Source organism: Trichomycterus rosablanca, chromosome 14 (genome assembly GCF_030014385.1).
Source record: "Trichomycterus rosablanca isolate fTriRos1 chromosome 14, fTriRos1.hap1, whole genome shotgun sequence".
NCBI classification, from domain to species: Eukaryota; Metazoa; Chordata; class Actinopteri; order Siluriformes; family Trichomycteridae; genus Trichomycterus; species Trichomycterus rosablanca.
This window is the reverse complement of record NC_086001.1, coordinates 8,376,768-8,391,009: the sequence shown is the minus strand read 5'-3', so window position 1 is coordinate 8,391,009 and position 14,242 is coordinate 8,376,768. Positions and strand designations below refer to the sequence as shown.

At 38.8% G+C, this 14,242-nt stretch overlaps 1 protein-coding gene across 1 annotated transcript in view; it reads right to left on the bottom strand.

Annotated features, from left to right (window-relative positions):
• abcc2 (ATP-binding cassette, sub-family C (CFTR/MRP), member 2) overlaps positions 1-14,242 on the bottom strand; it is a 77,472-nt gene that overhangs the window by 23,424 nt on the left and 39,806 nt on the right. The window contains exons 19-26 of the mRNA XM_063008557.1: positions 9,633-9,816; positions 9,118-9,265; positions 7,421-7,523; positions 5,541-5,763; positions 2,957-3,111; positions 2,213-2,368; positions 1,660-1,859; positions 768-894 (exon numbers count right to left, since the gene is read on the bottom strand). Of these exons, the coding sequence (XP_062864627.1) occupies positions 768-894; positions 1,660-1,859; positions 2,213-2,368; positions 2,957-3,111; positions 5,541-5,763; positions 7,421-7,523; positions 9,118-9,265; positions 9,633-9,816 (1,296 nt within the window). The remainder of the gene's footprint in view (positions 1-767; positions 895-1,659; positions 1,860-2,212; positions 2,369-2,956; positions 3,112-5,540; positions 5,764-7,420; positions 7,524-9,117; positions 9,266-9,632; positions 9,817-14,242) is intronic.

The window sequence follows — 14,242 nt, the reverse complement described above, 5'->3', positions numbered from 1 at the left end:
AAAATATTTTCTTTTTCCTGAAAAGTTGGGTTTTTGGAGATACGTGTTTTTCATCGGACAGCGACGATATACTACTATAGTATTATGTAATAATTATTGTATTTTAATAATTAGAGTGGTACCTTGTAACTCAACATCCCCTAAACCCGAAGTCTTTGAAGCTCGACTCCCTTTTTTGAGAAATTTGACCCTTAAACTTGACGTGTGTGCGACAGCCGCTTTGTTCAGCGCTTGGCTTGAACGGTGTGGTAATATATCATCAAATCTGCATTTGTGTAAAACAACCATCAAATCCACTCTGAAAGCTCCACATGTATCTGTGTTTAGCTGGATTTCCCCTCACTGTTTGACTTTTAAACTTGTGTTATAACTCGGGGTGCTAAACAAAAGCTTGATGTGACTGAATGTATTGAAAGAACAGCTTAAAAACACTAAACCATTATTTACATTAGCCTAAAATATATGCAGTTTCATGGGACCATGGAACACATTAACAGGTTTACCATACATCCTTATGGAAAAAAAAATACCTTAAAAATCGACATCTTTTAAACTCAACGCCACTCCCAGAACCAATTGACGTCGAGTTTCGAGGTACCACTGTACTTAAGTAATGAATGGCATATAGTTAACTTCTTATTCATTTACTTAATTCTTTTGTGTTGGAACAAATAAAATGTTAGCAGAGTAGACCATCTTAGAACTAAATACTTAATTACAGTGTCATAAAATAACCAAATATTACAATTGAAATGACACAATCTTACATTTAATGCATAGGAGATGGAGAGTCCAACCAGCCCACTGTCTATGGAATCTCGAGATAACACAGCAAACAACGCTGAGAAAAAGACCACCAGATTGCCCAGGAACTCCAGTCGGATAGCTAGCCATCTGCAATATAAAATGGACAAAATTCCTACTTGAGAAAGTTATAATAATTGAGTAGTACTTTCGTTGTACTCTTCATTATGTCACTGACTTCATAAACCTGTCATAGCATGAAAGACATGGACTGCAATCAATGTTCCAATTAATCCCAAAGGTGTTAATTGTGTTTGAGGTAGGGCTCTGCACAGGCCACTATCAGATCATGTCTTCATGGACCTTGTCATACTTGAACAATTTTCATTAAAGGTTGTACATGGTCTGCAACAATGCTTAGGTAGGTGGTAAATGTCAAATGAACATTCACATGGATGGCAGGACCCAAGATTTCCCAGCAGAACATTGCCCAAACCATCACACTGCCTCTGCTGGCTTGCCTTCTTCCCTTAGTGCATCCTGGTGGCATGTGTTCCCCAGGTAAGCGACGCACATGCACCCGGCCATCCACGTGATGTAAAAGAAAACATGATTAATCAGGCCAGGCCACCTTCTTCCATTGCTCCATAGTCCAGCTCCGATGCTCACATGCCCACTGTTGGCGCTTTCGGCAGTGGACAGGGGTCAGCATGGGCACCCTGACTGGTCTGCGGCTATGCAGCCCCATACGCATCAGTGTTATTCACTACATGTGTCAGTGGTAAATGACAAATTTAATGATAATAACATGCTTAAGTCAGTGAAATGAAGTATTACCGAAGTGTTACCGAGATTTATTATGCAAATGGACATATTACTATTGGCAGGAATTATGCAAATCCCATAAACAAGCACCTGTTAGAAACAATCCATGGGTAGACACTCTTGAGGTTGTCATCAATAGTGATTTTGTTGCGCTCCAGAAATCGATCCTGATGTTTATAAGCTCGAATGACGGAAAGACCAGATACTGTTTCTCCAAAATGGGAGTAGATGGGAGAGCGGGAAACAGAGTCCAAACGCCTCAGCTGTCTGGATGTGGCCACATAGAACCTCTGAAATAGTAAGTGTAGAAACAAGAGGTGGTTTTAATGTTATGGCTGATCAGTGTAATCTGTAGAAAAATGACATTTTTAAGCTTGGCGAACAATTCCTTGTTAGTTTTGTTCTTATTTATTATCTATAGAAGGGAGGGAAGATGGGGGTAATGTCCACTAAAATGGCTTGACATGGTTCCAGTATGGGGCAGCATTTACTGTATTGCAAAATAATACTAAAAGCTTTGGGCAGACAATCAAGTGCTTTATAGTTCAGTGGTTCAGCAGGAAGGGGGTCTACACAGCTCCTGCCGTGTTAAATACAATCATTTTCATGTAAATCATTTTCATGTGAAATATTGCAAAATTACCTGGACGAAGTAATAAACCACGGCAAGAGGCACAATTATCGCTGTGAATAGCGGAGTGGCGAGGCAGATAACAAAGAGTGTGCCGAGGACGCCGAGCAGACACAGGATCCAGGAGCGGAAGGACATGGGAATCATCTCGTCCACGGTGAACATGTCCTGAAAGAAAACAGTGACCGTGATGATGTTGTGCATGTTCTGTTTCCGAATGAAGAGACCAACGGACAGCACGGTTGGAGTTCGCATGCTACGGCGCTAAGCCGTAAGTTAGTTTAGCCGGGTGATCTAATGTCAGCAAACACACAGTGTAAAATCTGAAATAAAATGACTAACACTTGATAACGGGTATGTGACCAGTGTTTGTTGGAAGTCCGATTCTTAAAACATCATTATTAATACAGAGACCTTCCCCTAACCACACACACATCCTTTGCAGCTCTATCAGCCTCCATTCCTTTTCCCAATATTTTGGACTGTCTGTTAGAATGTGTTCACTACGCAGACGTAAGGTCTCGTTTTACGTCATCCGACGTGCTCCTGAGAAGAGGGCTGTTCAAATACTCAAATGCCTTAAAATGCTGCCAACTGAGGTGCCTTATTTTGAAGCAATAAACTGCCTGAATAACGAGGGAGCACTGATGCTTCCTTACCTGCAAAGGTAGAAAGCATAGAATTTATTTAACATAATTAGGTTAATACACCTGTAAGCAAAACATTAGTTCCCTACAGTAGTACACGTTTAGTTACCTTTGCGAAGCGGTTGACCACCCTTCCTGATGGTGTGGTATCAAAGAACAGCATAGGAACTCTAAGGATGTTGGAAAGTAATCGACTGTGTAGAGACCTGGAGGCATGGATAGCACCCTCGGCTATCAGTAAAGTGCCCACAAATACCAGGAAACCTGAGAGACACAAGAAAGGAAAGGTCATATCCCTCAGGGTTTTGAGTCATCCAGGTCATTTTTTAAATGTTCTAGTTACTCTGGGCAACTGAGTTACTAGAAAATAGACTGTAGTAGTTGTGGATAGGGATCTGGGCAACTGATGAAGACATGAAGCATAGCTGAGATACATCAAAGCTCTACTTCTAATTAATGTAGCTACAAGCTACACAGCAAAAGTATCTTAACTGCACTAAGACTAAAGACTAAGGATAAATGCCACATATTTATTATTTACAGTGATAGCTTAGTGGTTAAGGTACTGGACCCATAATCAGAAGCCCCACCACCGCCAAGTTGCCACTGTTGTGCCCTTGAGCCAAGCCCTTGCCAAAAATGTAAAACATATAATTATTATAATGATGTTTTTAACCCACAACGTGTGCTGCCAACTATAAAACACCCTAAAACAGGGTTTTTCTAACTTTTTTTAAGTGACCCACATTTTGTCCATGATTTTTTACGCAACCCAGGCAACACAAACAATGCATCTTTTTCTCTCTGCACAATCTGGTTCCACTGTGGTTTACAAGACATAAGGCCTCCACAAATGAGCTCTCATGTACAAGTTTATTTAATTATTATTTTTCTCTGCCCCCATTTGTATTGACTCGCAACCCGACCCAGGGTTTGAAAAACACTATCCTAAGATATCTTTAATGTTATGGGCACCATCTGCTGGAAACCATTAAACCCAATGATTGCTTTGCATGGTTGTATAAAAGTCAACAAATACGAGGCTTACAGGACCAGGTTCACCCTATGGTGTGAACACTTTTTCGTAATGATGGCCCCATATACCATACTGATTAAAGTGCTTATAGATGTAATGGTTTCTTGGTCATTTACTAAGAAGGGTTGGGTGTGACCACACCACCCTGCTAAAATCATGCAGCAGTTTATTATTCTAAACTTTGCTCAGTTCCCAGGCCATTACTGACGTGGCTCATGTGTAAACAAAAGCATTAAAGTTAATAGATGAACTGAGATGATACCACCTGAGGTTGGTAACTTTGAAAACACACAGTTAAAGAAACAATATATGTATAATATAGACAATATAAGAGAAATATCTACAAATTGAAGTCATTTAGAAACAATGGAGCAACAGTCAGCAACAGCAACAGTATCGGTGTAGTCCATTATTTAATTAAATATGAACAAATAGCCTAGCAGCTAATTATTATTGTTTGAAATGTTAACCCCATAAAATAGACCTATTTTGACTTATATGTACACCATATGGCCTAAAGTATCTAGACATCACTGCAACTATTAAGTAAATTTAGTCAGTCAATTAATTAATCTCATCATCTAAAACTCAGTCCCAGCAAGACAGAGCTGTTATTTATTCCTGGAGATCAATCTCTAACCCAGGACCTATTCCTCTCTCTTGATGACTCCCAGATCAGAAACCTTGGTGTTGTTCTGGATAACCAGCTGACCTTCTCTTCTCATGTAGCCAACATGAAAAGATCATGCCGATTCCTCCTCTACAACATCAGGAATATTTGGCCATTTCTCTCCATGGAAGCCACTCAGATTCTTGTCCAGTCACTTGTAATCTCACGGCTGGACTACTGCAACACCCTCCTGGCAGGTGCTCCTATGTCCACTATTAAACTCCTTCAACTAATTCAAAACACAGCTGCTCGGGTGGTTTTTAACCAACCTAAACACCACCATATCACCCCACTGATGCGTTCTCTTCACTTAAGACACTGATGCTCGCCTACAAAGCCAAAAATGGACCAGCCCCAAGCTACCCTTGAGGTCTAATCAAACCCCGCTATGTACCACACAACCTCTGAGCCACTAGTCTCGCTGGACTTGATCCTCCACCCAGAACTCAAGGAAGACAAGCATCAAGGCTCTTCTCTGTACTTGCACCCAATTGGTGGAACAAACTTCCCTTGTCAGTCCGAACATCTGAGTCTCTCACTGTGGTTCTAACAGGGTTTCAACAGATTCATATGCTTGAATAGTTGTCTACTTAAACTAGAGTAAGGTAATGTTTGCTATGGAAGCACTTCTGTCACTCTGGATAAAAGCATCTGCTGAATTCCGAAAATATAAATTAATCAATCAATTAATCAATCAATTAATCAATCAATCTGTGAGAGAAAGTTCTATCTTTAAAAAAACAAAAACAAAACAAGACACTATAAAGCCACAACAAGCAATTTTCATACAGTTTACTAATCATCATGCCAGACTATGTCATATAACAACGTCATATAAGCAATTTATCTCATTGACGGTGCTTTGAAAAGGACAGCAACAAAGGATTGAACTTTGAGCGCGACATCAAGCAGTAAAATCAAACGCATGTCAACAAAGCCTTGCACTCTGGTCATGTTTGTATATTTTCAATTGTGAATAATCCTTACCTTGTGCAACTCCAAGAGCACCAAAGACACCAATTCTCATGTCTCTGATGTGGGCCGGGTAGGTGCTTCCATTGGGGTATTTATTGGCGTCGTTGGTCCAGTCACTCAGCCACAAGTTCTGACCAATAAAGGCCACGTTTTGGATAAAGTAAACCACAACAAAGGAGGCAGCGTAACCCCAGCCCATAGCCCCCAGGTACTGCAGATACATGGAGAACTTCACCTGTAGAAAAGCAGAGTAAGAGTGTTTACATGATGTGGTTACGGGGCAAGCGGTAGCCTAGTGGTTAAGGCACTGGACTAATAATCAGAAGGTCGCTTGTTCAAGCCTCACCACTGCCAAGACCCTTAACCCTCAGTTGCTCAGACTGTATAATGTAACAGTACTGTAAGTCGCTTTGGATTAAGGCGTCTGCTAAATGCCGAAAATGTAAATGTACATGAACAAGGGTCTCAAAACCTCAGTCATCTTTGTGAATATATAGACAAGTTTGGAGTCATTATAGTAATTTGCCCGATTTATATGCTAGAATAAAATGCTGAATAAATAAATGAAATTTAACGTAACACAAACACAAAATGAACTTGTACACGAACGCCCCTTTGTGGAGGCTTTACATTATATCTTGTAAACCACAGTGGGACCAGATTGCCACCATTTTTATTAATTAAGTATACAGTAGACCCTTGAGATACGAACGGTTTACCATACGAAAATTTTGGGTTACGAGTGATCTTTTTCAACTTAACGTACAAACAAATTTCGGATTACAAACCAAAATGCGCGAAACACGTGACGTCACGAACAAGTTACAGTGAGCGAACATTCGGACAGTGGATGGTGTTTTTCCGGTGTTTTCTTTATATTTTGTAAAATTAAATATTAAAATATCCCCAAAGAAGCTGCAGAGAAAGCGTAGTGTTCACAAATTTAAAAATCTATTACATTTGTTGTTTTATAATTACTCCTGCCAGTAGTTGTCACTGTGTATCAGGCAGAGGGGACAGTGAGTGAGAGAGAATAAGGAAGTTGCTGAGTAAAGTATTATTTCTTTCGTGCAATTACACCTACAAAATACAACACTATTGAAATAAAGAAGGAAATAATAGAGAATATGAGAGTTATTGTTGTTTCTGGTAGATACATTTTATAAAAAAAAAAAAAAAAGGAAATTTATTGTGGTGTATAGTACAGCACACATACTGTACTGTACTGAAATGTGATGTGTGTACAGTACTACTGTGTATTGTTTATTATTGTTTATTACAGTAATGTATATTCTATAATTTAAGATTTAAGGGAAAATACACTTGTATTTATAACAAAAAAGACCATAGAAAGACATTAAAAAGGTTAGGTAAGGGGTGGTTTGTGGGGTCTGGCACAGATTAATTCTATTTACATTATTTCCTATGGGAAAAATAGGTTTAACTAACAAACATTTTGACTTAAGAACAGCCCTTCGGAACCAATAAAATTTGTAACTCAAGGGTCTACTGTATTTCGTTTTGTATTGATGCATTGTCTGTGTTGCCTGGATCACGGTATAAATCATGGACAAAATGTGAGTCGCTTCAAAAAACATTTGGAAAAAGCCTATGCTAGAGTGCATTCATAGCAAGCATAGCAAAAGGGCCCCCAGCAATGCTATAGACAAAGCCAAGTGTGCATAAAGAGTGCCTGATCAGGCTACTGTGCAGGCTAAATCATTATTTTTTTTTACGTGACTCAGATAATAATTATTTAGGTCTTATTATTTAGTGTCCAATTACACAATATTCCTCAGAAGCTTCAGTTTAATGATCTATTACCTGAAAGAAAACAAGGTTTGCTAAATACTTCTCATGTCTTGTTTGGGAAATTTAAAATATTGACGTACCCTTCCAGTCTCCATCGCCTCCTTCTCAATTAGCCGCTGGCCTTTCTTGCTCTCTTCAGCCTCTTTCGGATTTCTAGCCGAGCTGTTTCTTCTCACTTTTATGCTTTGTTAAAGGAAAAAAAAATTACTATTATTACATGATTACATGGAAACAAGCAGTGTGTGCTGACCTCTTGCTGGTACACATTTCTATGTTCCAAAACTATGTTCCAAAAGACTTTCAGTGTTCAAATAAACTTAGAGAAACTGGCAGTATCTTAAAATAATTGAATATGCATCACAGCACAGCTAGAGAAGGCTTTTAAACCCACACGAGTTAGACAGATGCCCTGTAGATACCTAATGCACGTGGTGGGTGGCAAACATCCTATAGAGATAATGGAATCCCACTTTTTAATGCTTGTTGCTTGGTAACTGATGCAATTTATCGTTTTGTTCGCTCCACAGAGTACATTCTCATAGTTACTTTAATTTTTAGCATATCCAGCACTTGAAGAAGGCTAGACTTTGACGATTGCTTCATTAAAGTCTGTAATGGCCATACCTAAAGTTTAGGTAAGTGCACTGTATGACCAAAATTATGCGGACTCTTTTAATTGTTGAGGCGTTTTATTGAGATATTCAGGTGCTTCAGCCACACCCACTGCTAGTAGGTGTCAAAGATCAATAATATCAATTAAGTGGTATGCTAACTATTTAGTGACAATAGCTTACAAAAGGTATTTTAACGTTCTTGTATAACTGTGCCCTTTCATTTCATTTTCATCCAGTCACTTGCATGTCTGATTTTCATCCCAATTTAGTTGTATCCAATTATCCGATTGCATTTCACTTCTCTCTTCTCACTCTCTACTGCTGCTGACTTCGACATGCCCCTTCTGACACGTGTGCAGTAGCCGACTGCATCTTTTCACCTGCATGAGACAAGTTCATATGGGGGCTCAGTTTCACACACGGAGAATCACACACTGATCCTCATTATCCCTCGTCTCTGTGCAGGTGCCATCAATCAGCCAGCAAAGGTCCTAATTGCATCGGTTATAGAATAAGGCTCTACCTAATTCACGGCTGTGAAAATCGTGTCACGTACCATGAAATGAGCCGTATCTCGTTAAATATGCAATTTGCTGTGAAATTCAAAATTTAGCGATTTGATGTTTTTCATTCACATAGCGTATGAACTATGATATGCAATCTGAGGTGATCCTAGCCTAGTAAAACAGACTTTTCTTTGGTGTAGTGTGCTGACAATGTTTGATGTATGTGTTTACATATTGAGTAAATTTTGTCTCGCTGAGGATTCCATAATCAATGGAAAAGTGTGCTTCTCTAAACACATGATCATCTCTCTGTAGTCTGTGCTGCAGCTCAAAAAAAAAAACAAGCCAGTATTAAGTATTATGCTCCTGATAGTTTGTCTCCTGTTATGTACAGTTTATTTCTGACTTTATAAACTCAGCAAACTCTAAAGACGCTCAGTTACACTAGCAATCGGTTAGACAAAATGTCCAAGATGTCGAAGTCTAAAGCAGCTAAAAACATGACTCAGGTAACTTAGTTTGGAAAACTCCCAACCAATTATGTAGACGCAGAGGGGTGTATATTTAAGATCCATATTCCTCAACATGGTTTCAATGTGCCAGGTGACACAACTGTGAAAAGAGCTAGACGTTTAGGATTCGGAGCACAAACAATACCTGCCGTTGCGTTGCGCATGACGCTGGCTGTGACGTAAGCTGTTTTCTCTCTTCAACGTGACAGAGACGACATCCTCAGCAGGAGTGTCAGCCTGTAAGTCCTGACCTTCAGGGATGATGTCTAGCTGCTCCGCATCTGAGATTGAGTCTGAGAAAAAGAATAATGCTAATGATGTGCCATCAAATAAATAAATATATCCAATCAAACAGAGCTGACTGAAGAACACAGGGAGCTTCTTAACCTAATGACTTGAACTAGAGCAGTGATAACCTGCAGAGCACAAGGTGACCTTGAATCTGTTGAAAGGTATGCTTTTGGAAAATAAACATTCACTTTGTTTAAAAAAGTCTTTGCTTCTATGCCAAAATGAAATTTAAGCCATAATTTTATATCAGCACAATACTGGGTAGTTCTACAGTCATGTAATGAGCAAAAATCATTCTATATGCAACGTAGTTAATAAGCTCATTGTAAGTTAAAATTTCTACTTTTATTATTTTAGTGAAAGACTTACCGGTTCGAGCATTAGACTTGTCGCTTTGTTCCTTATCATATGTGTCCAAAAACTCAGCGAAAGCTCCCTTACTAGCCCTCAAACTGTTATAAGAACCGACTTCTGATACCATTCCATCCACCAGCACGATTATCTCATCCACATGTGGAAGAAAACTGATCCCGTGTGTTATCAGAATACGGGTCTGAAAGGCAAAGCAGGAAAAAAACAGACATGTAAAGTTGGTGTTTACGAGGCTGTCATGTAGCCAGGTGTAAAGTGATTGATTGTATTTGTCAAGTTGGATGTCATATTGAGATACAGTATATGGCCAGATGTGCAGGTGTTTCAGCCACACATACTGTTAATAGATGAAATTAATACATTTTACAACAAAGTACAGTGGTACCTTGTAACTCAACCTCCTCTATATTTAAAACTATATTTATATTATATTTGTGTTATTTTTGGTGTATAAGTGTCAAAAACAACTTATACATTAGCCTAAAATATATGCAGTTCCAGGGGACCATGAAACGCATTAACAGGTTTCCCATACGTCCTTATGGTAAAAAATACCTTGAAACTCAACGCATTTTAAAATAAAGACCACTCCCTGAACCAACTGATGTCGAATTTGAAGGTACCACTGTATTCCCACTGTATTTTCCTCATGGCAACATAAATCATTTATTTAATTACAGTGGTACCTTGTAACTCAACGTCCCCTAAACTCAAAATCTGAAACTCAACACCCTTTGTTGAGAAAATTGTACCATTAAACTCAACATTTCTCTCAAAGTCAACGTGTTCAGTCTGTTTTTTAAAAATGTATTTATTTGATATCAAATTAACAATGAACAGTTGCTTTTCGCCATCAAAGTGCAAATATGAGATAAATCTGCATTTGTGTGAAATAACCGTTAAATCCACTCTGAAAGCTCCACATGTATCTGGATTTATCTGGATTTTTCTACTGTTTCACTTACCTGTGTTTATCTGGATTTTTCTCACTATTTCACTTTTAAACTTGTGTTATAGTTGGTGTGCTGAGAAATTGTGAGAATCAGCTTTTCCGAGTATAAAACGCTTATCGTTTAAAAAAAAAAAGCTTAATGTGACTCAATGTATTAAAGCACGTGTGTCAAACTCAAGGCCAGCCACGTCATTTTATGTGGCCCGCAAGAGCTTAAAGACGTATGATCGTTTTAAAATACACTGTAAAATCGTACATAAACTGCATCTCTCACAATGCATGCCGATTTTGTGACCGCATCCTGCCACGAGATGGCAGTGTTTCCACATCAGCGTTTAACTAAGGCGGTTTTCCAACAAGTGATGTTGAGAAATATTTACACATAATCCCAAATTGTACAAGAAGAGAAAATTTAAGCAGAAGGAATTTAATGAAAGGGGGCTTACAAAGTATGCAGAGAAACTGATGGACTACAGTCAGTAATTGTAGAACAACATGGACAGTGAGTGTAGAAACCAGGAGGTAGTTTTAATGTTATGGCTGATTGGTGTAAATCATTTATTTATTTATTAGGATTTTAACATCATGTTTCACACTTTGGTTACATTCACGACAGGACAGGTAGTTACAGCCTACACATGTTTCATTAGTTCAAGTTTACAGTCTAACACCATCATGGGCAATTTCCTGTGTTCACACCCGGAAGCGTTTTTATCACCTGTGGGGGTTTGGTTGCCATGGTTTAAAGAAAAAAGAAAAAAGCATACTTCACTGGCTGGTATCTACAGAGAGTATAGAAAAAACAATAAATTTGTTTGCAAGCCATTTATTTTGAATGTCATATTGACATACAGTATACGGCCAAAATACGTGCAGGTGTTTCAGCTACACCTATTGCTGATAGATAAAAATAATTCATTTATTTCCTTCTAACATCACGGCACCAGACTGAGGAAGGTTTATTCCAGTTCCTGGATAACTGTGCCCTCTGTGCACAGAGGGAGATCCAAAAAGCCATGTTTTGTTAAATTGGCTGTAAACTTGAGTGTAAAGCTACTCCAGTGACCTGCACATAACCAAACACCCACTCAAGAGCTTTGTAATGAAATGAAATGTCAATTGCAAGCCAGACCTTTTTGACCCGCATTCTACCTGACTCATGCTACCTCTCGGTAGGAGTTTTTTTACGACCTCAGGCTTGTGGTAAGTCTGTAAGTGGCTCTCAGCAGTCTCAGGGCTTTGTTATGAAGTAGCACCTGTGTCAGTGTGGGTGTCATACATAGATCTGCGCATAAGTGTCATAAAATTTTTATCAGAAGACCAAGAAGTCAACAACCCTTATAGATAAATATACAGTCAAGCCGGAAAATCTGCACACCCCTTTCACCTTCTTCACGTTTTGTCCCGTTCTTCCTGCAAACACGTCTTAAGATGTGCAACAGTACGGGGTCGTCGTTGTCACATTTTTCCTTTTGTCCAATTTTCTATATTGGGGACAAGTCAGGACTGCAGGTGCCCTCATCTTCCTTTGTAATGTGTGCAGTAAGTGGTTTTGCATTGTCTTGTTGAAAAATTCCTGGAAAAAGTTCCTGGAAAAGACGACGTCTTGAAGGCAGCATATGTCGCTCTAAGATTTCAATGTACTTTTCTGCATTAATGCTGCATCACAGAGTGTAAATGACCTTTGCCAAGTGCACTGACACAGCCCCATACCATGACAGACCCTGGCTTTTGGACTTGTCTGCTGATAACAGTCTGGATGGTCCTTTTCGTCTTTGGTCCGGAGCACAAGACATCCATTTTTTCCAAAAAAGAAACCTGGAATGCTGATTCATCTGACCACAATACACGTTTCCACTGTGTGATGGTCCATCCTAGATGCCTCTGAGCCTTTGGACATGGTTAACATAAGTCTTTTTTTTTTGCACAGTAAAGTTTTCAGTGGCGTTTGTAGAGCTTGACAAAGGTTTGCCAAAGTAATCCCTCACCCATGTGGTTATATCAGCTATTGTTGAGGTGGTTCTTGATGCAGTGCCGTCTGAGGGATGGAAGATCACAGGTGTTCAGCTTAAGCTTGTGCCTTTTGCCTTTATGCACTGAAATTCCTCCCAATTACTTGAATGGTTTAATGATATTATGTACTGTAGAGGGAGAAATATGAGAAATATGCAAATCCCTTCCAATCTTTCTTTGAGGAACATTGTTTTTAAACATTTCAATCATTTTCTCACACATTTGTTAATAAACTGGAGATCCTCTGATCATCTCTACTTATCAAAGACTCAGCCTTTTCTGGATGCTGCTTTTGTACCAAACCATGATTACAATCACCTGTTGACATCACCTGATTAAATTTGCATAATTATTTAGTTTTTTCACCTCATTAACAGCCTTAAATTACCCCATTTTTTTTAATGTGTTGCAGACCTGAAATGCAGGAATGAAGGTTTATTAATAAATGAAATGAAGGTAAGGAATACTATGTTTTTATATTATTTGCTTTTTCCATGCCATCCAAACTTTTTCTGATTTGAGATTGTAGAATGAGTCTGTAATGTAATAAAATGTGGAGAAGGTGAAAGGGGTGTGCAGACTTTCCAGTTTGACTGTATGACCCATAGACACAAAAAAACTTCTTCCCACTGCAGAAAGTACTGTTTAATTTCATATGTACTGTATTATACAACGCTGACATTTAAATGAACAAACTTAGTGAACTTATTTTAAATGTTGCATGCAAATAAAATGTTTTAATAATGAATGGAGTAGCATCATAATAACAAACCCACAGCATCCTTATAACCAGTATGCCATTTATAGAGCTGCATATTTAAAGGTCTTTAAATGTTAAGACTATAACTAACGTGATAACAATTGCTTTGCCTCTTTGCTTCATTTCATATGAATAGCTTTAATCTTTAGGTAAATACTGGGTGATTATTGTAATAAAGCCGCATTGAGATTATTAGAAAGTGATAGCATTTATACTGACTTAACTAATGTGCCTGGTTAAAGCTTGTTTTATTTTCAGCATTCCTGTAATTATTCTAGTAACATTTCAGCAGAGGCAAAAAAAAAAAAAAAGACAGCCAAGAGTTTAAAACAGCCAATAACTAATTTTAAATGATGGAGAAAATATAAACCTAAGCTATTTAACTCAACCACAATATTTATATGAGGGACCTTTTCCCCTCTAATCTAGTTGTATCTAATTCCCTGACTGCATTACTCTTCCTCTCTACTGATGCTGACCTCCACTGCTGACTGAGGAGCGCCGCAGCTGACACACATTCCCTCCGACACATGCGCAGTATCGACTGCATCATTTCGCCTTCATATGTTGATCAGCTTTGTGTACAGAGTGCCACACCCTGATCAGCATTATTCCTCAGCCAGCAGAGTTATGAGGAACCCTGGTGCGGCTTTCCCACCCTGTGTGAACAACAGCCAACCGTTGTTCATTTAGCCACACAGCACAGCCAGATGGCAGAGCTGAGAGTCGAAACGATGTGTTTGAAATCCCAGCTCTGTTGTGCTAGCGTGTTTTACAGCTGCATTAACTGAGTGGCTCCATGAGGGACTTTTAAAAAGTTTCCACACTTTTGTATTTTTGTTGGAAATGGTGAGGTTGGGAGGAGTAGTAATTGGTCATGAC